The following is a 23067-nucleotide window of genomic DNA, read 5'->3' as shown; positions in this document are numbered from 1 at the left end:
TCAGCCGGCTAGGCCGGGTTGGTGCCAGCCTATGCCAATTACTAGCGCTGACCCTTTCTCCCCGGCGGCGCTGGTCAAAGTCGATGGCCTGGCGATGAGCTGAAATGGAGAGAATAGCAGCTAGGACGAAGCAAAGGAGGCGGCGCGGGAGGAGGAGGAAGGTGGAAGGATTCTGGCGCTGCAGGAGCTTCTGAAGGCCGGGAGTTTTCAGAGTCCAGAAGGGGAGTCCATCGCCTTCCACCTCCTTCGCGGCGTTAGACCCGAAACAGCCGAGCAAAAAGCCAAGCGGAAAGGCAGGGGTAGGGTTAGAGGGGCGTGGAGGGACAGCAGCAGCAGGAGGAGGGAAGGGTGGGGGGGAGAAGATGCGAGGGGCGCGCCCCTAGCCAGTGCCCGAGAGCACCGCAGCGACCAGAGGTCCGCAGCGTGAGGAGTGGATGCGGTGGGGGGGGGGAAGCTAGCGGAGGAGGCAGCGCCGACTCTTCGGGGGCTCCCCTGCAGCAGGCAGCAGGCAGCGCTGGGAAGTGGGCTGGCCTGGGAGGCTGATCTAGCTTCTCCCCACCTCCTCCTCCTCTTCTTCTTCCTCCTCCTCCAGCTCCTCCCGCAGCTGCCGCCGCTCACTCCCGCCACTCCCCACTCCCCCCCCGCCCGCCTTCCCTTCCTCCTCCCCCACCCCCATCAGCCCAGAACCAAACCAAACTGAAACCCGGACCCCGATCCGCCTCCCCCCGCCCGTCCCTCCCCGCGAGCTCTCGACCATGGGCATTTCTCTTTTCACCTTATAAAGATGGCGGTGCGGGATCACTGCAACCTTTAGACTAATGACTGTCCGAAACATCGCCTCCATCTGTAATATGGTGAGTACCAGCCGGCCTGGAGGTTGGTTTGAAGGAATGAGGAGCAAAAGGAATGAAAGAAAGCCCAGTAAGAGCAAACCTCCCCGGGACCAAGGGCTAGGTGGAGGGTGGGGGTGGGGAGCTGGCCATCTCCGGGTGAGGTCCAGCGGCCAGAAGAACTAAGGTCTGAAGTGACCCGAGCGCTAGAGGAGCACGAGTAACAGCAGTGGGAGAACCCTTCGTTCCCCAGCCCTCCAGCCTCCCACCCCGGCCGTGCCCGCAGGGTCCCGCCACGCTGCTGCCCCCTCCCGCGCTGAGGCTGAACCCGGCGGGCTCCGAGTGGAGGTGGGCTGGGGGTGGGGCCGAACCTCGGGCTGGCGTCTGGGGGAAACCCCAGCTCTGTGACCCCCCCCCCCCTGCCGTGGGAGAATGCGCGTCTGGAATCCCGACCCTCCTCTCCCCGCCCCATCCCCCCACCCCCATACTCGGGGACTGCGTCGCCGAACTGCATTTGAAATGCATTGGGCATTAGCGGTTTTGAAAAATATGCAATAATTTAAAATAAAAGTATGCTGCAGAGCTCTGCTTTGGACTTCTGCCTCTGCGCCCTGGTTTGTTAAAAATCACTTCCTCTCCACCAAGGTGCCTCAGTTTTTCCCATCTGTGAACGGGGGTGGGGGGGTGATAATGTTATCTGGAAATTAGTGGCATTTGAAGGCCCTCTAGTCCTAGTTCTCAAAGTGGGCTGCGTAATATCATTCACTTGTGGTCTTTCTCCTTCTCCAGCTCTTTAACAAATAGGGGGCGGGTATTTAAAAAAAAGTGGAGTTGTTGCTTGCCATAAGGTGAGGTTCGGGTGCTTCCCAACAGTTACTTTAACTTGTGCTTCTCCTCTCCGGTGCTCCCATATCCTTTGCAGGTTCTTCAATTTTTCCCAAGTCTCTAACCCACCGTATGTGAATCCCTCTGTGCACGTTGCTGGCACTGACACCTCTGCTCTGTGTCTCTGCCCTGCAAGATGCCAGCTTGCCCATGGAGTAAGGCGGTCATTCTCAACCTACTAGATGCTGTTCCCCTCCAGCATTAGGAACCTCTTCTGGGTGTGCCACTCTGTTTGTTTACTCTCCAGTTCCTATCAGGATTCATTCAGCCTTCCTAGGGTGTCTAGGATACTGCTGGGAACCATTGCACCAATTCTTTTAATATCTTTTATTTATTAATCGCCTTATTTTGAAGCTCTATGGAACTGATAGAACAGGCTTCGAGATGGAATCTGAGGAGGCTTGAATGAGAGTAGCCAAATTGAAAGTGAGACTTGAGTTGGAAGCCTCTGAGGTAAGGTGATCAGGTCTGCCCTCCCCCTCCCCATCCCAGTTTATCTTCTGTTTCACACCTTAGATGTCAGACTAACACATGGCAAAGGAGAGTAATGGTGAACCCTGCTTTATCTCTAGGATGGAAAAGGGCACATTCTAACTGTTAGGCTAGTTTCAGTGGTGATTGACATTGCTTGTAAAGTGTACACTAGGACTTCACCAAAGAGAAACCAGTAATGGTTATTGGCACAGAGAGAATTATAATTGGTGTGACACTATAGGTACCTTCTTAATTTTCATCTCTCTTCCCTGCCTCAAGGAGATCAGGTCTCCTGGTCTTCTGTATGTGTGTGCATTCATGAGGGAGAAAGAAAATGTTACCTGCCTAGATAAAGTAAAACTGTTATTTCTCTTAGTTTGACTTTTCATTTTAATGATTCATGGTGGATATTATTTCAGCCTGGACTGGCAACAGCCTCACAGTGAATGGTGGTCGTGGGAATGAAAGAGAAATTGGCTTTTTCATGGGACACTGTGAAATGTTCTGGTGGTGTTTCTTGGAGTGTGCCTCTTCGCTGCAGAGCTATTCTCCACTGGGCATCAAAGGCAGAATGGCAAAGAAACCAGAGGAGGAAGCTGAGTTAATGTTTTTGTGGTTATGGTTTAGGATCTCACCCTCTCACCCCCTTCCACCTTTATTCTTCATATAGGTAGGGGGAGGCCATGGGGTGTCTTTGGCAGTTGAGAACATGTTTCTTGCTGTTTCCTATAAAACTCGAGTCTGTTTCTACTGGCCAATGAATGAAGTGTGGGGGGGGTTACACACTGTGGGCTTGTGGAGTATGTGACAAAAGCTCACCTGTCTCCGTATCTTTTTACAAAGGGAGCTAATGAGGAATCAGATTTAATGATCCTCCTTCAATTAAATAAATAGTGAACCATAAATGTTGAGTACTAAACCCCTCTGCTCTAATTCTTCCTATACTGGTCAAGCCATTTAGTTTCTCTTGGCTTCACTTTTCTCTGGTGTTGAAATGGAAATTGTGCAGTCTACCTCAGGCTCAGTGGCAACTGTTACAAATATAAACAATCTTAAGTGTCTAGTACTTTGCAAAATAGATGCCAATCAAACAAAATAATAATGTAAACAGGAAGGTGGAGTGGAAAATCATGACCACTCCCCCTTTTAAAACACATAGGAAATTTCAGCCCCTCCCTATCTGACTGAGCCAGAGGAGAATGTTTGGTGAGATGAGTTTACTTCTGGCTGGGTTGCTGCTTTTTTCATCTGATCAGACATAAATACTCAGTGGACTTCACTTTAGGGTTTGCTTTTGATGATGAATTGTTTCCAGGTACGTCTTTTATAGGGCTCCTCCTCCCTTCATTTTTACTCTGGAATCTGTTTTTATTAATCCCTATCTTATTCCTTGCCAAGGTGTTTATTCAGGTCTAGTTTTGGTCTCTGTAACAAATAGCAGGGATAATTGATTGACATTGAGGTTACATTTTTAGACAGGCTGAGTTTGGCACATTCTGAAAAGGCTGATGTGTATTAAGGAAGGACGTAAAAGAATTTCATCTTTTTTATTTGAGATTCAACTAAGACTTGTATTGAGAAGAGGATTTGTTTTCCTGACCAAAATGGGAATAAGCAGAGGAGACACAAGAAAATAGTACCCAATATTATTCACGTGATTGAGAAATAAACATTTTTTCCTTCTCTACCCTACACAGTTTAAATATATAATAAAGAGAAAACCCCAGATGTTTTCCCAGTCTGTTGGGAGGTTAAGGCTAGATCTTATTTGTATTAATATTTTTTCTCCATTTGTACTCTTGCCATAGCACTTCTTGATAAACTTGCTTAAGGAATGTCATCCTGGCCACAGTGTCTAGTTCAAAGGTAATAAAACTTGCTTGGCTGGTGTGTTGTAATTTTCAGAATGCATTAGTTACCAACGTGTGTTGAAATATCTATGGCTGATTAAAGAAGGCTTCACTGAATCTTCAGTATCCCACAAATAGATGAATTGAGCTTTAAAATATTGACAGATGAAAAATTAGAACCTGAGAGCTTTTCAGAAGGAGGAGCTTTTGTTTGGAGAAGTTAAATGACATTTAAACATATGACTTTAACAGATACAAATTGGTTTAAATGTTTCTAATCATTATTGTTGAATTGGTGGTTAAAAAATGCTTTCCATAGCCAATAGATATCATAGTGTGATAGTTTATTCCTTTGACAAATATATGGTGTGCTTTGAATTTTTGGCTTTGTGGGGTTTAATTATAGTCGATGAAATCTAGAGTTAGAACATAGTCTTAGTTCCCTATACAGCTGGCTTAGGTTATGATTTAGGGTAAATTAGTATACTTCTTTCTTGGTCTCAGTTTTTTACCTTGTAAAGCTAAGGAAGCACTTAATATAGATGTCTGTGAAATAAGCAGATACAATTAGGCAAAGGCTTTATAAAAAGATATATATTTACTACCTGGTCAATTAACGTTTGTTGAGTGCTTTCCTTATGTAGATCATTATAATATGTTGCATGATGAAGGGGATGGCATTGGATTGAGAGGCAAGATCCTTGATTCAGCTTGGCTCTGCCAGTTGTACAAATTTGGCAAATTCCTTCATGTCTCTCTGAATCTTATTTTCCTTGTATGTTAAATGAGAGTATTGGATTAGGTGACTCTTAAAGTCCTTTCCTTTGCTAAGAATTTTTTTTACTGCTTTTTTCTAAATATTAAAAATTTTAGTAATCATTATCGTGTATGTTGTTTCCAATTGACTCTTTAAAAAAAGTGGACATTATTGCCTTGAAATGCCATTTTGAATACCTGGATAGTGAACAGCTGAAACTTAACTAAGTTTTGAAAAATTCCTATATCTAGATGACTTCTTTGGAGGTTTTTCATCCATCTGGACAAATAAATGACTTCTCTGAGGTCATAGTTAGGAAAAGTTTTAAATTTAAGAAGCAGGTAATTTAGTATAGTTAGTTGCTAGTTATTCATGATATTCTTGAAATAATTAGGAGCCCACTGGAGATCTCTGTGTTCAGTTAATTTGGGAGAATCGGCTACTAATTAGTCTTTAAAATCAGCATATGGGGTTTCACCTGCCTAGTTGACTGATTTGAGAAACTGAAACCTGAAAGTAGGTAAAATGAATGGGAGATGACAGTTGTTGCAAAGTGCAAATCTAAAAGGTGAGAATGGAAATTGTGTTAAAGGGAGACTCCTGTGAAATAGATACAAGTCAAATAATGTAATGAGAGGAAATTACTTCTCTTCCATCAGTTGTCTTTTTCCCATTATTTCCTAGGTTTGTGAACTCACGATATAAATATTAAGATATTTTCAACCTTCTTATATTTGAGATTTGGTTAACCATGCTAATGTCATGATATTGAATGTGTACTGTCCTTAATTTAAAAAAATCAATAAAACCTTATTCATGTGGGTTTCCCTTCTCTGTCATTTGATATTTGCATATACTCAAAAATAATTCATGTTTATTTCTAATATTCTGTAATTTAGACTTCATTTTTTTCCACTCTTGCCTTCCTCCTAATCAGTCAGTATTTAAAAAAAAAGTTTTGTCAGTCATATATATTATCTTTAAAGGGCTTTCTAAGTACTTTATAATTATTATATCCATTTCATAGAAGTAGAAGTGATATCAGATGACTGGCCCAAAGTTATCCAAGAAGTGGTCATTATGCACATTATTACTCCATGAAATGTTTATTAAGGATTTTCCTCACAAAAAAACTATGAGATAGGTACAGTAAAAATGACTTTCTGAACGTCACTCAGTGTCCTCACTGTGTATTTTCTTCCTAGTTTACCACTCTGGTAAGTTCAAATTTTACCGTTATAGTTTTGCAACGTTCAAGCCTGTAGTTGTGGTAAAGTGAAACATTGTTAGGGTATGTAAAAAGTCCACAGTGATTCTTAATTGCAGGATTTGAAGTATTCAGATGAACTAGCAAAGGCATATTTGAATCTGTCTAAAAAACAATCTAAGCTAACAAGTAGTTGTGAGGTCAGATTGCTTCATAAAATTATAGCATGACTTTTGGGTTCTAATTTAGTTCAAGTTTAGAATTATTCATTCTGAGTTTTATGGTGATTCCAAGACAGAATCAGCTTTTAGCCTAATCGAAGGCAATTTAGATGATCTTAAAAGTTTAAGGTGACTGCTAAAATTCCTTCCAGCTCTAAATTCTTAAAGGTATACATACCCTGCCTTGCCTGCCAGACTTCTTACTACTATCTCCAAGAACAATTTAGTCCTTCCCAGTGCTTTGTACATAGTAGGCTTTTGATAAATACTAGTTGGATTGGATTTTAAATGAAACGCTCTCTGATCTCTTCTGGCTAAAACACATCCAACCTCGTGTGTGTGTGTGTGTGTGTGTGTGTGTGTGTGTGTGTGTGTAAAAGAGGGAAGAGTCCCAAGGAAGATATGTGACTCTTGTGATAGTTATGGGGATGGAATGAAGGAGTGACAACTGAATAGAAAAAAGTACTAGCTGGTGTAACAAAAAGATTATCTATGTATCTTAGGACGGAAGTTAGAGTATTCATTGCTAGTCTTTAAATGAAGGAAGTCCTTATTATTCACAACCAGATCTCAGTTTAGCTCAATGTTGTTAATTTCAGAAAGTAACTTTGGTTCAATTAAAATGATAATTCGAGAAAAATATCTTTTTAGCAGCTTATGAGACATAGAAGTGGATGACTTGTAGATTCTTTGACTTTACTCAAGAGCTCTTTGGTATCCATTTAAGAAGTGAAGTTCAATTATAGTCTTACTTCCACATAAGGACACTTCTCTTCAGTTGAGTTTGGTGCAAGGTGACTTATCAGTTCCTGCCTGAACACAGATTTGTGAGAAGTACTCTGAGTGTACTTTTTTAAACCTGCACCTTATTTTTCAGAATGTTGTGTTATATTGCAAATTTGTATTCTGGATAGATTGAATTGCAGCAGTTACTAGCTTATTCAACTGGTGTTTGGCCCCAGGGAGTGGGTTGAAGAGCATTGGATTGATGTTGCAAAGAGGCAGGTTTAGATGCCACTTCCAGAAAACCTTCCTAACAATTAGAGTTGTCTCCAAGTAGAATGAGCATCTTGCGGAAATAGCGGATACCCCTGTTCCTTTACTGAGGATTTTTGAGGCTTTGCTTTCCAGTGATGTTGTTTTAATGTGAGTTCTTAGGTATGTGTGGCACTAGATGGCTTCTGAGGTCTCTTCCAAATCTGAGAAAATGTGATTCTGCTTTTTAAAAATTATGCAAATCCATAACAATTCTTGATATCTTCATACTTCTTGAATATAGCAAGCCTACAAGCATTTATTAAGCACTTTCTAGGTTCCAAGCACTGTGCAAAACACTGGAGATACAAATACAAGTGAAAAGATAAATTACTGTTCTCAAGGAATTTACATTCTACTGTAGCAAAGGGAACTGAAAAGTTGGAAGCGGGAGAGGGGAAAAGTGCCTGTATAGAGGCATGGTGTCAATTGATTAATCAATCAATAAACACTTATTAAGCACCTACTATGTGCCAGGCACTGTGTTAATTGCTGGGGATACAAAAAGAAGCAAGAGACTGTCCCTGCCCTCACGGAACTGACAAACTAATGGGAGAGACAACATGCAAACATATACAAAGCAAGCTATTCCAGGATAATTTGGAAATAATGAACAGAAGGAAAGGACTGAAATTCTGGAAAGTCAGAAGCAGAGTGGAGAAGGGAGTTGAAGGTTAGCTAGTCTAGGCCCTCTCCCCCCCCAAAATAAGCCCCTGTGTGGAATTCCTCAATGGGAGCAGGGGGTCTGCTAGGTCCAGGGAGCTTCCAGCTGGAGGAGACTCCCCCTCTGAGGGCCCTCCTCCCCCGGCTCTGAGGGAAGTTCAAGGGGGAGATAGATGGCAGCTAAGGAATGGGGCTAAGTGTAGCAAGTCAGAAGCAGAGCTAGGAAAGGAATGAAGGGGAATATAGCCTGTAAAATCTGCCATAGAATGGGTTGTTTTTTTTTTTTGACTCATGTAATCATTCAGACAACAATCAGCAAGCCCCTATTAAATGCTAGACTTTTTTTTTTAAGTCTTTCAAAGTTGTTCATTTTTTACAGTATTGTTATAGTATAACTTATTCTGGTTTTGCCTGTTTCACTCTATCAGTTCATACAAATCTTCCTAAGTTTCTCTGAAACTGTCTCTTTTGTCGATTCTTATATCACAGTAGTAATCCATTGTATTCACCATAATTTGTTGAGCCATTTCCCTACTGGTAGCTATTCCTTAGGTTCTTTGACATTACAAAAACAGCTGCTATAAATATTTTCGTACACGTAGGTTCTTTTCCCTTTAAAAACAAATTGCTTTGGGATACAGATCTAGTAGTAGTATTGCTAGATCAAAGGGTATGCACAGTTTGGTTAACTTTTGGGCATAGTTCCAAATTGCTCTCCAGAATGGTTGGGTGGGTTCACAACCCGACCAACAGTGTATTAGTGTTCTAGTCTTATCACCTCCCCTCCAACATTTATCATTTTTCTTTTCTGTCATATTAGCCAATCTTATCGTTTTCCTTTTTTGTCATATTAGCCGATCTGATAGGTACGAGATGGTACCTCAGAGTCATTTTAATTTATGTTTCTCTAATCAATAGATATAGAACTTTTTTTATATGACTGTAGATATTTGCTAGACATTGTTAAGTAAAAGGCATACAGAGTAAAAATGCAACAGCCCTTGCCTTCAAAGAGCTTATATTCTATCAGGGGAGAATATATATACACATACACACATATATGAAGAGGTTGATACCAAACACACACACACACACACACACACACACACACAGATAGTACATACACAGACACACACATATATGAAGAGGTTGATACCAAACAAATATAAGATAGTGGGAATGGGAGGCTGGGCTCTAGCAGTTGGGGGAATCAGAAAAGGCTGTGTTGTATACTGGAAATATTTTCTCTTTAAAATATTTGTTAAATTCAGAATAATTTTCTTAAAATGAATGAGTTAAATCCAAGGAGAATTCTAAAATTTTAAAACTTAACATTGGCTACCAATTTTGTCTTTTTTTCATTCAACAAACCTTTGCCCTACCGATGAATATTCTACAGATTTTAACTTCATTTCAATTTTGCTTTCCTTCTAATGCTTTCCTTGGGAGGCCGAAAGGGTCCTTCTAGAGAAGAATTTATAAATTGAATGATTGGCTCTTCAAATGACCTCCCATTGGCTGAAAGGACAGCTTATCGCTCATGTAATTTGTGTGGGATCCTCCCATTGCTCTTTTCAGGAAGAAAAGCTTGAGTCTAAGAAGTATTTCCAAAACAGTGACATTCCCACAAGAACACAAACATACATACATTTCACTTTTAATGAGACTGGCAAAGTAGGAAACAAATATGCAAATATTACTTTAAGCTGTGCTGTAAATAGTTGCTTCAGAGCATAGCTGGGTCAGGAGTGATTAGGGAATTAGGTGGAAGCAAACCCTGTTCTAACCTGCTCCCTAGAAACTGCAGCCACAGCCAGGTGCGACCAACTTCTCACCAAGCCCCGTTGTGGAAAAAAAAAGAATTGGCAATGAACCTTGCTTCTGCCCAAAAGCACTTTCCTAGCCCCACTTCTTCCAAAATGAACCTCAGGTTTCATAATGAGAGTGGAATGATAAAGTACAATATGCCATAATGAATTTTGTACTATTTTCAACTTTTCTAGAATGCAGGTGTGGTCTTTTAAGCAATCAGAAAAGAAAGGGGAACAAAAAATATTGGTGGTGAGTGGATATTAGTGAGCTAGTCACTTTACCTCTTCAGCTCTCGTTTCCTCTTGTCTAGAATGAGAGGGGTAAACTGGATCGGTTTTTTGTTTGTTGGTTTTGTTTTTACATTTGTGTGTGTGTGATGAACCTTTGGCAATCTGGTAAAGCCTATAGACCACTTCTCAGGATAATGTTTTTAAATGTTCAGATGTATAAAATAGAATCCACAGGTGGTGGTGCCCTGGTGGGCATCCATAGGTGAATAGAGCTGTGGGTCTGGAGTCAGGAAGACCTGACTTCAAATGTGGCTTCAGACACTTATTTAGTAGCTAAGTGACCCTGGGCAAATTACTTAACTCTATTTGCCTCAGTTTCCTCATCTGCTAAATGAGCTGGAGAAGGAAAAGTCAAACCACTTAAGTATCTTTGCCAAGAAAACCCCAAATGGGGTCATGAAGAGTCGAACAACAGCAAAAAGAACTTTATTCTCGTCCAAGTTCTCAGATCCCTGGATATCTATCTGTAGATCCAGATATGTTTGAATCACGTTTTACAAATGAAGATCTTCCAACTGTAAAATGACAGAGTTAGACTTGATGACTTATAAGGTCCCTTCTCTGTATATATCTATGATCTTACGATAATGGAAAGTCTTATAACCCCAGTTGAGAGCTCAGTCCTCTATGGCCATGTGGAACAGAAAGATGGCTGTGTTTGATTTGATTAACTCAGTTACTTCTGAGGATCCTAAATAATTACTCAAAGAATCAAAAGCCATTTAATCAAGGTGGTCCTGCTGAATGACATTGTCCTTTCCCAGTGTTAGTAGTTAGGGTCTTGTGTCCTAAAATTTGTGTGGATTCAGTTTTTGGAGGCAGTGTTGAATTTTGAAGGATACTGGTTTGAAAACAGTAACTTGATAAGGGGATATTGGGTTTGTAAGAATGTTTGATGACTGTGCCTGCTAGTGTAGAAATGTATTCTAAGTAAAGAGAGAACTTTTAAAGAAGAAGAATTGGAAGAGAAAAGGAAAATCAATCTCCAAATTCAGACCGAAATGTAGATGAAAAATGTAACTGTGGATGTGTTTGCAAAAAAACTTCCAATAACCCTTCAAGACATGATACACTTCTCCTTTTTCTAGTAATGACCGTACATCATGTAGCCAAAAACATTTAAATTTGCTTAGTTTAGAAATTAGTCTTTTGGTGCAGGGGGCTAAGTGATCCTAGCCAGGGAAGTACATAGATCAGATGAAATGTTTAGCTGTTTACCTGAAGGAAAATAGAGAAATAATTTTGGAAAGGGGAGGGGAGGGAGAGAGACTTTCATTTCTCTGTTCTTTACTTTTGGGGGTTTGGGGCAAGAGTGAATGACTTGGGTTACTTGAAATGAAAAATCTCTCCAGTGATACGCTGTTTATTTGTGGAATCTCTGACCCAGAGAGAGAGGCAGCATGGTGAAGTAGAAAGAAGGCTGGATTTGAAATCCTAGGAGCTGGTTCAAATCCTGCCATTTTAACACAACTTGTATGACCTTGGGTGAATTGATTCACCTCTGGAGTTCTAATGTACTCATCTGTAAATGAAAGGGGTTGGTTTTAGCAGGTAACTGCAAGGGTCCCTTCTAGCTCTACATGTATGATCTTTTCTTCATTCCTCAAAATAATTCAGATACAATCACTGCAGGGAGTGAGTTAGGTATGAGGGGATTAAGCAAAGACAGCCAATCAGTTTTGTCATTTAGGGAGCCAGGGAGGGGTCTGAGATTTGCTCTGTTATCCTGTTTCCTGTGACCACTGCCCAAAACATTTTAGGTTTTTCAGTAAAATAAACATAATTAATTCTGCTTTGAAGGAAATTAGCCAAATCTTAACTAAGGATTAAAGAGTTATTGCTAAATAACAAATAGAATGTAGTGGAAAAGAGCAAAGTGGGAAGCACACTTTTTGCCATTCCACTTTTAAGTTAATGGCTGTTTCTAATGATTGTTTTTACCTGTGCCTCCAAGGAATGCATTTTCAGAGCTTGGCTTCTGACCCTAGTTAGATTTGCTGACCAAAACCTCTAGGCGTATTGTAGTTCTGTTTTCTCCACGTTCCAGCCTGATCTCAGGTTATTCTACCGTATCTCATGTCCTGGGGCCATCTTTCTTTGGCCCGAGATCTTGTAGCTCAGGTGCATGAAGTAGAGACCATTACTACAAGAAGTTGGGTCAGTGAATATCCCCAACATTTGCTATTTTTCTTATCCACAGATAATTAAGATTTGGAAGTATTATGGTAGAGGGTCAAAGTACCATTAGCCTGCATTTGCATGAATTGGTTCCGTGTTATAGCCTAGAAAGACCATGATGCAGGGCAAAGAGTGATGGGCTGGGACTCAAGGCTGTGGTTTGGGTTTTACCACCAATTGGCAGTGTTACTTTAAGCAAATGACTTACCATCTCTGGGTTTCAGGTTCTTCATCTATACAATAGGAATAAATAATTCGTGCCTCTACTTGTGTTACAAGTGTATTGTGGAGGTAAAATTAAATAGTGAGATATGAAGATGATTGATACTGAATTCATGGAGGATCTGTGATTGTGCCATTGTAGGGAATACCAACCCATCTGTGACTTAGAAGATAAATCCTAAGGTGGTGTTTGACGCACTAGGAGGGCCAGTGGCCAGGGTCACACACAAATAAGTGTCAGAATGGGATTTGAACCTAGATCTTACCAACCACAAATTTAATATTCTATCTATTATGAAAGGCTACTTTAAAAAGTACCTTTTAAAACTGTTTACTTTTTCTTAAAAGCTAAGGCAAAGTGGTAATAGAGCCCAATACCCTCAACTTTTACCCTATTTATTTCTAGCCTTCAGTGATGACTGTTGGCAGATAAGTAGAGTTAGAAACAAGAATACCATAGAACAGTGTTAAAACACAATGCCCTACGTGTATCTTTAAAATTTTTCCTCTGTTAAACATGGGGCTATTACCAGGAATTAATAACATTTCAAGTGTAGCCCTTAGTTTGTGTAATTGTAAATGATATTGCATATAGGTATATTCCTGTGTTCTTTCTCATTTGCTTTCTTAATAAGTACCGAAGAGTAAGGTTACAGAGAGAATTTAAAAATTCATGTAGTCAGATCTTTTTCCTGAGGATAATTCAATAATCAAATTATTTTGGTACAGGATTTCATTTTAACATTTTCCTAGATCCTAGCCTCTAACCAGATTAAAGTGAATGATAGTGACATTCTTTTCCTTGTATTGCCTACAAGCACCAGCCCTGTAGTTAGGGAAACCTGAATTCCCTGAGTTCAAATCCAGCCTCAGACATTTACTAGTTGTGTGATCCTCAGCAAGTCACTTAACCATGTTTGCCTCAGTTTCCTCATCTGTAAAATGAGCTGGAGAAGGAAATGGCAAACCACGCCAGTATCTCTGCCAAGAAAACCCCAAATGGGATCAAGAAGAGTCATACATGAGTGGAAAATGACTCAACAAACCTTGCTTATAACCTTTTTGGTTCTACTTCTTTCAAAATGACTAATATCCTGTGAAAATTTATACACCACACATTGTTTTATCTTCATAGTTGTTTACAATAAGAGTGAGATCTGAATGTGTTAATGTGGTAGATGGTTAAACTGCATATGTTCAGGAATACTATCTTTAACATTTGCCCAGCTTTTTGTACATTATCCCAAAATTTATCACTTTAGAATTATTGAAACTCTCAACTGAAAAGATCATCCCAGATGCTCTTATTCCAATAACTCTCTATTTCTTCCATTAGTTTCTAAGTTATATGCAGAGCTTTTGTGCATGTAGGGGAAGGGGGTGAGTGGGGCTAGAGAAAGTAACCTGGGATAAATGTATGTGGGGGATATGTAGTGGAAGGGAAATACTTTCGGAATGGATCGGCACTTTCAGTGTTGGAGCTGAGCCTAGTTGCCTTGGCCTACTTATGGCTGTGGTTACGTGGTTGAGACTTTTCTCCCTTCACCTCCATTCTTTTCATTCCTCAATCTTTTTTTGAAAAGTAATAGAGACCAATGAGGGAATTCGTTTTGTTTGACTATGCATATTTGTTACAAGGTGGAGGTTTTTTTTCTTCCCCTAATAGAGGGGAGAGGTAGAAGGAAGAGAAAACATTTTTTTAAGTGAAAAAATTAAATAATTAAATGATCAAATTCTGCATTTCACTTAATAGCTCTTGGGATTGATCCTAAACTAGTTGACCCTTTGTCTCTACCTTTCTGAAAGGGTGCATAACATATAGATTTTTCTGGGGTTTTAGACACATCTATTTGCAGTGTGGTTTTTCTTTGAATCCTTTTTTATTCAAATATGTAAGCTACTTTGGGTTCTCTTTCCTCAGAAAATGCCTGAATCAAGAGTGTCAAACAAGTAGAATAAGAAGAGGTAAATGCCTTAATTTTTTTAAAGTAACTTTTTTGTGTGAAACTAACTTTTATACAATAACAAGTTTTTTTGTGTGAGATTAACTTTTATATGATGGAAAGTCAATTAGACCTCATGTGTAATTAATTAAGCTTCAGAAGAGCTGTATATATCTATAATAATTTAACAATTATTCCTTTCCCCTCTGCTCCATTTTATTATCTCTGTCCATATTTGTGGATATAAAATTTTGTTCATGTTAAATTTGTGGATTAAAAAAATTATATAATCATAGCTGGGTGATCTTGGGCAAGTCACTGTCAAAATGAAAAGTTTCAGAACAAATAGAGTTTAATCAGTAGAAGGAATTTCTTCACTGGGAGTTCCCTGTATGATTTCATGAAATCATAGGTCCAACTCAAAACAAAAATATAATTATGGCTAATATGTATCCCAATATTCTGGCTCTGCTTTTTTCACTTTGCATTATTTTGAATAATTTTCTTTCATATTTAAATATATATCTGTATTTTTCTTTTTAAGTTCAGTCTATCAGTAAACATTAAGTGCTTACTATAATCCAGGCATTGTGCTAAGTACTGGGGCTACAAAAAGAGGCAGTTTTATTATTAAATTTTATTATAATTTTCCATTACATTCCATCAGTCAATGTCTCCATTTCCTTACCACAAATCTTCTCTTTAATACCTTGAAAAGTAGTTTTCAACCTCATCACTGTACTGAAAACATTCTCTTGAAAGTCACCACTGAACTCCTAATCACCAGTACTTGTTCTTCGTAGCTTTTCTTTTGACACAGTTAGCGAACACCCTCCTTTTGGGTACTTACTCTTCCTGTGGCTTCAGAAACATCACACTTTCCTGTTCTGTTTCTTTAACCACTCTTCCATCTTCTTCATTAATGTTTCCTCTTCTCAGTTCCCTAAGGGCCCATGATATCATAGATTACAGTAAGCACTTAATGTTTACTGACAGACTGAACTTAAAAAGAAAAATATAGATATATATTTAAATATGAAAGAAAATCTACTGACCAAGTCTTCCAGCTCTTACGCTAGGGAATTCTATCCAAATCTCCTGATTGCTGAGGCTTCACTCTATCTAGTTGGCTCCAAACCCACCACACTGTACTCTGATCATCTTCCTGTCATGCTACTACTCACATATCACTCCCTCCCCCTCCATGTCTTTTTCTTTGAACAATAATCAATAACACTACCCCTCCTAGAAGGGATGTGTCAATCAATTGCCCTATTGATACTTTCTTTCTCTCCCTCTACCTCTCCCTTTCCCTCTTCTTCTCCCTCCTTCCCTTTCCCTCTCTCTACACACACACACACACACATACACACACACACACACACACACACCCATTATCCTTTCTCTTCTGAGCACCAGTCCCACTGACTGTTGGACATTCCAGATTGGTTTTCCGTAATCATCTCCAACTCAACATGTTCAGAACAGAACTCAATGTCTTTCCTTCTAGACTTATCCCTCTCTTGAACTCTCTTGATCCCTCTCTTACTGTTGGGGATACCCCTCTCCTCCCAGTCACCTATTTTCAAAACCTTCTTGTCCATCCTTGTCTCCATATTCTTATTCATCCTACATATCTAGTAGTCATTTGTCAAATCTTGTCATCTCCATTTCCACGGCATCCCTCAGTTCATTTACGTAGCCATGACCCTAGTTAGGTCTGTATCACCTTTCACCTCGACTATTTTGGTGGGTTTTTGTTTCCTCTCCTTACCTCAAACTTCTCTTCACTCCAATCCATTCTCCACATGACTGCCAGATAGGCCTGACCATGTCCACCTCTCCCCTCTCTAACAATAAAATCCAATGGTTTCTATTATATCTGGAATCAAATACAAACTCCTCTGTTCAGCATGTAAAGCTCTTCAAAGTCGGGTCCCTTCTTATCTGTTCAGTCTTCTTATAGCCATTATTCTCCTCTACATGGTACAGTACAGTCATATTGGCCTATTTGTTATTCCGAACAAATGCTTCCTCTCCCATCTCTTTGTACTCATGTCTTCAATGGGTGGAATTTACTCTTTCCCAACTTCTTCCTGTTGCAATTCCTGGTCTCAGCTCAAGCACCATCTATATGGATCTGTCCCCTTTTTCTACCCTCACGCATTCCCTGCCCTCTGCCCGTCTATGTGTCTTATTTTTCTCTATTGGGTAGGAGCTCTCTTTTTGCATTTGTATATCCAATACCCAGCACAGAGGGACAGCTAGGTGGTGCAGTGGGTACAGTGCCAGCCCTGAAGTCTTCCTGACTTCATGAGTTCAAATCTGGTCTCAGACACTTACTAGTTATGTGATCCAGGGCAAGTCACTTAGCCCTGTTTGCCTCAGTTTCCTCATCGTAAAATGAACTAGAAAAGGAAATGGCAAACCACTCCAGTATTTGCCAAGAAAACCCCAAAATGGGGTCATGAAGAATCGGACACGACTGAGAAACAGCTCAGCATAGTGCCTGGCACACGGTAAGCACTTAATAAATGCTTTTTCTCGTATTCTCATTCATGAGTCTGTCCTTCTTGCCTAACTGTCTCTTCCAGAATTACCATGAAGCAAATTATGTTCCCAAACCTCTTCTCAGGGAGCCGCATTTCCTGATCCCCAGGATAGTGCCTTACTTAGCTGTTAGGCTGCCAAACTCATCTACTAAGTTTCATGCAATATCAGAGTTGAAGAGGACTTGAGGCTGCCTAATCCTATCCATATGTATAAAACCAGACTCTTCTGACAAACATTTTCCATGTAACGTGTGTGTTGTCCATGTATATGTCCAAATGGGTCATTTAAATTCAGCTGGAGGAGGAGACTTTGTTACCTGTCTAAAGGAGAGTAGGGGACATAACCTGGGTTTTGTGAGCTGCTGTTGTGGTAAGATTCCACATTGGTGGACAGAAGGATTGCTCAACACTGCATGCCTATGCAAAGGGTGGGGTTGGGGAGGAGAATCTTTCTTCTTCCTGCTTTGAGGGAGGACACAAGTGGTTCTAGACCCTATTGGGGAAGGACCCTGTAAAGAAGTAGAACAGGCTTTGGGAAGACAGCTGGTCCCCCAACATGCCTGTTTCCCCCAAATCTGTTCTCTTTTTCTCTGGTTCTTCTCCCCTCCCACCTTCCCCCCCCCCCCCCCCCCCCCCCCCCCCAGGGTTTGGAATCACGTGTCTTTTCTTGAAGCAGGAAGGAAAAAGAAGGACTCTTCCCAAGCTCTGGCTCCTACTTGTCCCTTCACAAAGGCATACTGTGTTAAATAGAGTCTCCCATGGAGTTTTGAAAGCTATATTTCTTCAACAAATGGGTCATCCAACCATTGTTTGAAGACCTCCGGGAAAGGGGAACCCACTATCTCTGTGGCAGCCTATTCTACTTGTGAATAACTCTTAACTATTTGGACTTTTTTTCTTGTAAACAAGCCTAAATCTGCCTCTCTTCACCTTCTCCCCATTACTATTGGTTCTGCCCTTTAAGGCTAAGCAGAATAAGTCCAATTCTTTTTTTTGTAGTACCACTTCCTCAAATATTTGAAGTACAAGTCCCTTTAAGCCTTCTTTCTCTATCCATGCCTGGGGTGGGGTTGGGGGCAGGGGCAGGGGCAGGAAGCAAAAACAAAAATAGTCCTGCCCTCAGGAACTTATATTTTTTTTAAAAAAAAATATTTAATTTTCAACATTCACTTTTATAAGATTTGGAATTCTAAATTTCTCCCCCCTTTCTTCCCTTCCCCCTCCCCAAGATGGCATGTAATCTGATATAGGCTCTACATGTACAATCATATTAAACATATTTTCACATTAGTCATATGTAAAGAAGAATCAGAACCAAAGGGAATAACCACAAGAAAGGAAAAAAAAAAAAAAGAGCAAATGGCATGCTTCAATCTGCATTCAGACTCCATAGTTCTTTCTCTGGATGTGGATAGAATTTTCAGCCTTTAGTCTTTTGAAATTGTCGTAGATCATTGCATTACTGAGAGGAGCTAAGTCTATCAAAGTTGGTCTTCGTACAATGTTGCTGTTATTGTGTGCAGTTTTCTCCTGATTCTGCTCTCTTCACTTAGCATCAGAGGAACTTACATTTTAATGGGGGAGACAACATCCACGTTAAAGAGCATATGCAAGATACACACAGAGTAGGTGGAAGATTGCTTTAGAGGGAAGATACCAGGAGTTGGGGGTATCGGGAACGGATCCTTCTCTAGAAGGTGGCATTTGATTGGAGTCTTGAAGGGAACCAAGCACTTCAAGAGGTAGAGGTGGGGAGGGAGAACATTCTAGGCATTGGGGGGGGCTGCTGGTGCATAGGCAGGTAGAGATGGAGTGTGAGGAATAGCAAGTAGCTTATAGATCTGACGTAGGTAGGGGAATAATGTGTAAGCAAAGTAGAAAGAGAAGGAAGGAGTCCAAGATCCGAAGAGCTTTAAATGCCGAACAGAGGAGTTTGTATTTGTAGATTCTTGAGGGAATAGGAAGCCACTGGGGTTTGAGTAGGGGCTTGACGCATAGATCAGATTTGTGTTTTCAGAAAATCGCTGGTGGCTATAAGGAAGACAGATTGGAGCAGGGAGAGACTGTCAGGAGGCTATTACAGTTTGTAGTTCTGCCCCTAGGGTCACTAAACTCTGCATAGTCTTTGACCAACAGTGCTGTCTTTTCCCCCAAAAGGGCAGCTAGGTGGCAGAGTGGGTTAGAATTCGGGGCTCAGATCAGAAAGACTTTACTGTAGTGTCCTTGGAATGATGAACCCAGAAAGTAAAGGATGAGAAGTATAGCCCATTTCACTGTTAATCCATTTTATTGCCCTAGTTCTTGTGTATGAGTGTGACTTCACCCCAAATACAACTGCTGCTCATGGGGGATGGGCTCAGGATATTTTTTTCAGTAAGACCTATGCACGGTCCTTTTTTTTTTTTTTTTCTTTTTTCATTAGGACCAGGAATTTTCAAATAACATGTTTCTTAGGTGATTAAACAAGAGGGAAGTAATCTTAGGAGGATCATTTTTTTGGGTGGAGTTTGTTTTTGTTTTGGGGGGTTTTTTGTTTATTTTTACATTTCTGGGGTTGAGAACATTTCTGTCTCAGGGAGAAACATGTTGTGCATTATGATTTAATGTTAGTCATGTGTATCCTGCAAAAACAGATTGAGAATCACAAAGTGGAACCCATACCTGCGCAATAATTCTATTTAACCAACACTTATTAAATATCTATTCTATGCAGGGCCCTGGGGACACCAAGGAAAAAAAATCAAATAGTCCCTGACCTCAAGAAGCTTTCATTCTACCAGGGGAATGCAGTATGTACTCAGATAAGCAATTACAAAGTATATAAAAAGTAAATTCAAAATAATTTCTAGAAGGGAAGGGCACTAATAACTGGGGTCATTAGGAAAGTCTTCTTACAGGAAGAGTTTAATAGATGAGCCTAGAAGGAAGTTAGGGATTCAAAAGCAGAGGTATTGGGGGGGGGCTTTTTTTTGTCTGGGGATCTGCTTTTTTGTCTTTGCATTTGTAAAATCCCAGAGGGCCTTGAGCATGGTAGGTGCTTGATAAATGTTTTTTTCTTTATTTGAAGTTCTTATTTTTTGACCTGTGATTTCATGCCATTACCAATGCTGATCAGAGCAGATCATCAGCAATTTAGAGGCCTAGAATGTTGCTGGGGATGTTAAGTGTTTTGTGGAGGTGACACAGCTAGAAGCAGTACTTGACGTTAGGGCTTCTAGTCTCCAAGGCCTTTCCTTCATTGCATCAGGCTGAAATGGAGTTAAAAGATTGAAATCATAGTGAACAAATACTCATTTTGCTCTCTTAGGGCAAGGATTTTTAATCTGAGGTCCTTGCATTTTTTTTAAACTTTATGAATAGTATTTTTCCCCAATTACATGTAAAAGTAGTTTTCAATGTTTTTTTTTTTTTTTTTTGAGGCAGTGGGGGTTAAGTGACATGCTCATGATCACACAGCTAGTAAGTGCCTGAGGCTGGATTTGAACTCAGGTCCTCCTGACCCTAGGGCTGTTGCTGTATCCACTGTGTTACCTAGCTGCCTCTTTAACATACGTTTTTAAAAATTTTGTGTTCCAAATTCTCTCCCTCCTTCTCTTTTCCCCTCCCTGAGATGTTAAGAAATTTGATACAGATTATAAGTGCCTGCATATGTTTTTAAAATATATTTTGACAACTGTGTTTCAATGTAATTGGTTTCCTTTTGTAATCCTTTATTTTATGTATTTAAAAACATTCTGAAAAGAGGTCTATAGATATCCCCAGACTGCCAGAGATGTCCAAGACACAAAATAGGTTAAGAATCCCTGTCCTAGGGGACCTGAATTTCTCTTGATGTCTTTTGCAGATACCTGTCTTAAGAAGAGGAACTGGTAGCATATAGGTTCATTTATCATTAGAGACAAAACAGATTTAAGCAGTATTGTACTGTACTTCATTGCTAAATGACAGGTAAAGAAATTGTATTATTGAAATAGCAGATAAAGTGTACAAATTTAGTGTAGAGGAAAAGGCAGTTTAGATGAGGGTGGAAAATTCCATCCCTTCAAGTTGTTATTTGCTTTACAGTGGCTTGTTTTTTGCATTTCAGCTTTTCAGGGTCCCCAATAGCACTTGTGCCTATTTTCACTCCATTCATTCAGCTCTTTAGAAGCAATTTCACTTTGTTGGCAGGAAATGCTAATTTTGTGCTGCAAAGATACAAGCTAAAACGAGATTAAACAAATTTTTTATTGTAAACTTATCCAAGAACCAAAACAAAGACGATTATAAAATGAGTACAATCTCTCAAAAAACTTTAACACTGAGCAAGGTAGAAACAAATACAATAATGAACAACAAACCTAAAAAAAGGCTTTTATTCTATATCCTCTTACAGGTCTTTGTGAAGTTCCATCATATTGTGTTTGTTTTCTTTCAGAAACGGTTCTTAAAAAGACAGAATTCTTGCCTTAAAAAATATCAGTATCATAGATATCTGAAGGCTTAAAAGAGCTAAGCCTTTTGAAGTACTAAAGTCAGAAGGAAGGCAGGCAGGCTATCCTGAGGACAGGGCCTCAAGGGAGGGATATCCTTGGATGAGTTCCTGAGTCTTTCTTTGTCACTGGCCAGTTGTGTGCAAAGAGAACTTGGTCATTTACTTGATTTGGATTCCATTCTTCCTGACCTTGTTAAGTTCACATTGTTGCATAAACTTAGGTTCACTTCTCCTTGATGCCAATAGATTGATTGTTGAAGAAGCTTTACCAAGGTCAGGGAGGAGAAATAATTGTTTCTTGTGCAAAAGTGTAGGACTGTTGTAGTTGGCTCATCAAGTAGTTGCCATTGGGAATGTCTAGATTCTCCATGGGGGAAGGGAAAGGAAGAAATGTTTATTAAGTTCCTGCTAATTGCCAGAAACTGTGCTAAGTGCTTTTATAAATGTTACCCTATTTAATCCAGCTAGGTGGCATGCTGGGTAGAGCACAGGACCTAGACTCAGGAATACTTGAGCTCAAATCCAACCTCAGAAATTTATTACCTATGTGACCCTGGACAAGTCACTTAATCTCTGTCTGCTTCAGTTTCCTCAACTGTAAATGGGGATAATAATAACCTTACCTCCCAGGGTTGTTGTAAGGATCAAATGAGAAAAATGAACTTGCTCTTTTAACTTTCATAACCTGCCTTCATTTTTTTTTAATGTGAGTTTTTCTTTTCTTTCTTTCTCTTTTTTTGATGAAAGTTGAAATTGGTGGTATAGCCCATATTCCATTCTGGGTGATAGACTTTTATTCCCATATAAATCCAACATTTTATTCCAAAGGGAATTTTATGGCCATGATTTTTCTATTTTATTGTTTCATACATCCTCTTTCCTAGAGTTCCTTTAGGACATAATGGAAAGTGAGAACAAAAGGTTTAAGGAAAAGAGCAGTCTATTGCCAAGACTAAAGAATGACTGCTGAATGTGAGGGATACTCTTCATTTGTTGTTCCTTCTCATTTTTGACCCCTTATCATACAGCATGAGAAACAATGATATGGAGACAATACCGTGCCTGCCCGTTATTTCTGTTCCTTATGGGATGGCCAAGTCCCGCTGCTTGGAATTCATTTTGGCGTCCTCTTTTTCTTCACACTAGACTATACATCTCTGACCAAAGAAAATGTTTCTTTTGGGAGCTGATTTTTTCAAGTTTTTGTTTTTTCATCTTTTCTATTTTATATTAAGCTGAACATATCACTTTTCTTTCTCCAGGGCACCAATGCCTCTGCTCTGGAAAAAGACATTGGTCCAGAGCAGTTTCCAATCAATGAACACTACTTTGGATTGGTCAATGTAAGTATTATTATTTTCATTAAATGCCCTAGTTTATCCTACCACATGGAATCCATGATTTTGTTTTCATTGCTTGATTTTCAATAGTAACTATAGAAAATGTAGAATGTAGAAAATAGGAAGTTGGAGGTGTAAGGACAGCTTCAATCCATTATTTTAAGACAATTTTAAATGCCTTAAAATAGACATTACCTACTATATCTGAGCTAGTTCCTCCTGTGTTCCTAGGGCTGTACTTATGGGATAAGCCCCACCTATATAGCTCCCAATGGCTAAGGATCAATTACACAATTCAATGATGAATTTAAATTTATTTTTGTGGCCACTTCAG

The 23067-nt window shown here is 39.9% G+C and overlaps 1 protein-coding gene across 4 annotated transcripts in view; it reads left to right on the top strand.

The window, feature by feature from the left end:
- The first annotated feature begins 692 nt into the window (after positions 1 to 692).
- Positions 693 to 23067, top strand: part of USP46 (ubiquitin specific peptidase 46) — a 66781-nt gene continuing 44406 nt past the window's right edge. Inside the window, exons 1-2 of one of the 4 annotated variants that reach the window (XM_027836543.1) lie at positions 693 to 854; positions 22656 to 22736. In XM_027836543.1, the coding sequence (XP_027692344.1) occupies positions 819 to 854; positions 22656 to 22736 (117 nt within the window). In that variant the 5' untranslated portion in view covers positions 693 to 818. Of the gene's footprint in view, positions 855 to 3396; positions 3505 to 22655; positions 22737 to 23067 lie in introns of those variants that run through there. The other 3 variants (XM_027836545.1, XM_027836544.1, XM_027836546.1) reach the window with 3 other exon arrangements.

This window comes from Vombatus ursinus, unplaced genomic scaffold, assembly GCF_900497805.2.
Source record: "Vombatus ursinus unplaced genomic scaffold, bare-nosed wombat genome assembly UNPS02014818.1, whole genome shotgun sequence".
Taxonomy (NCBI): domain Eukaryota; kingdom Metazoa; phylum Chordata; class Mammalia; order Diprotodontia; family Vombatidae; genus Vombatus; species Vombatus ursinus.
The sequence above is the reverse complement of the archived record's forward strand: the minus strand, read 5'-3'. Positions and strand labels throughout refer to the sequence as shown.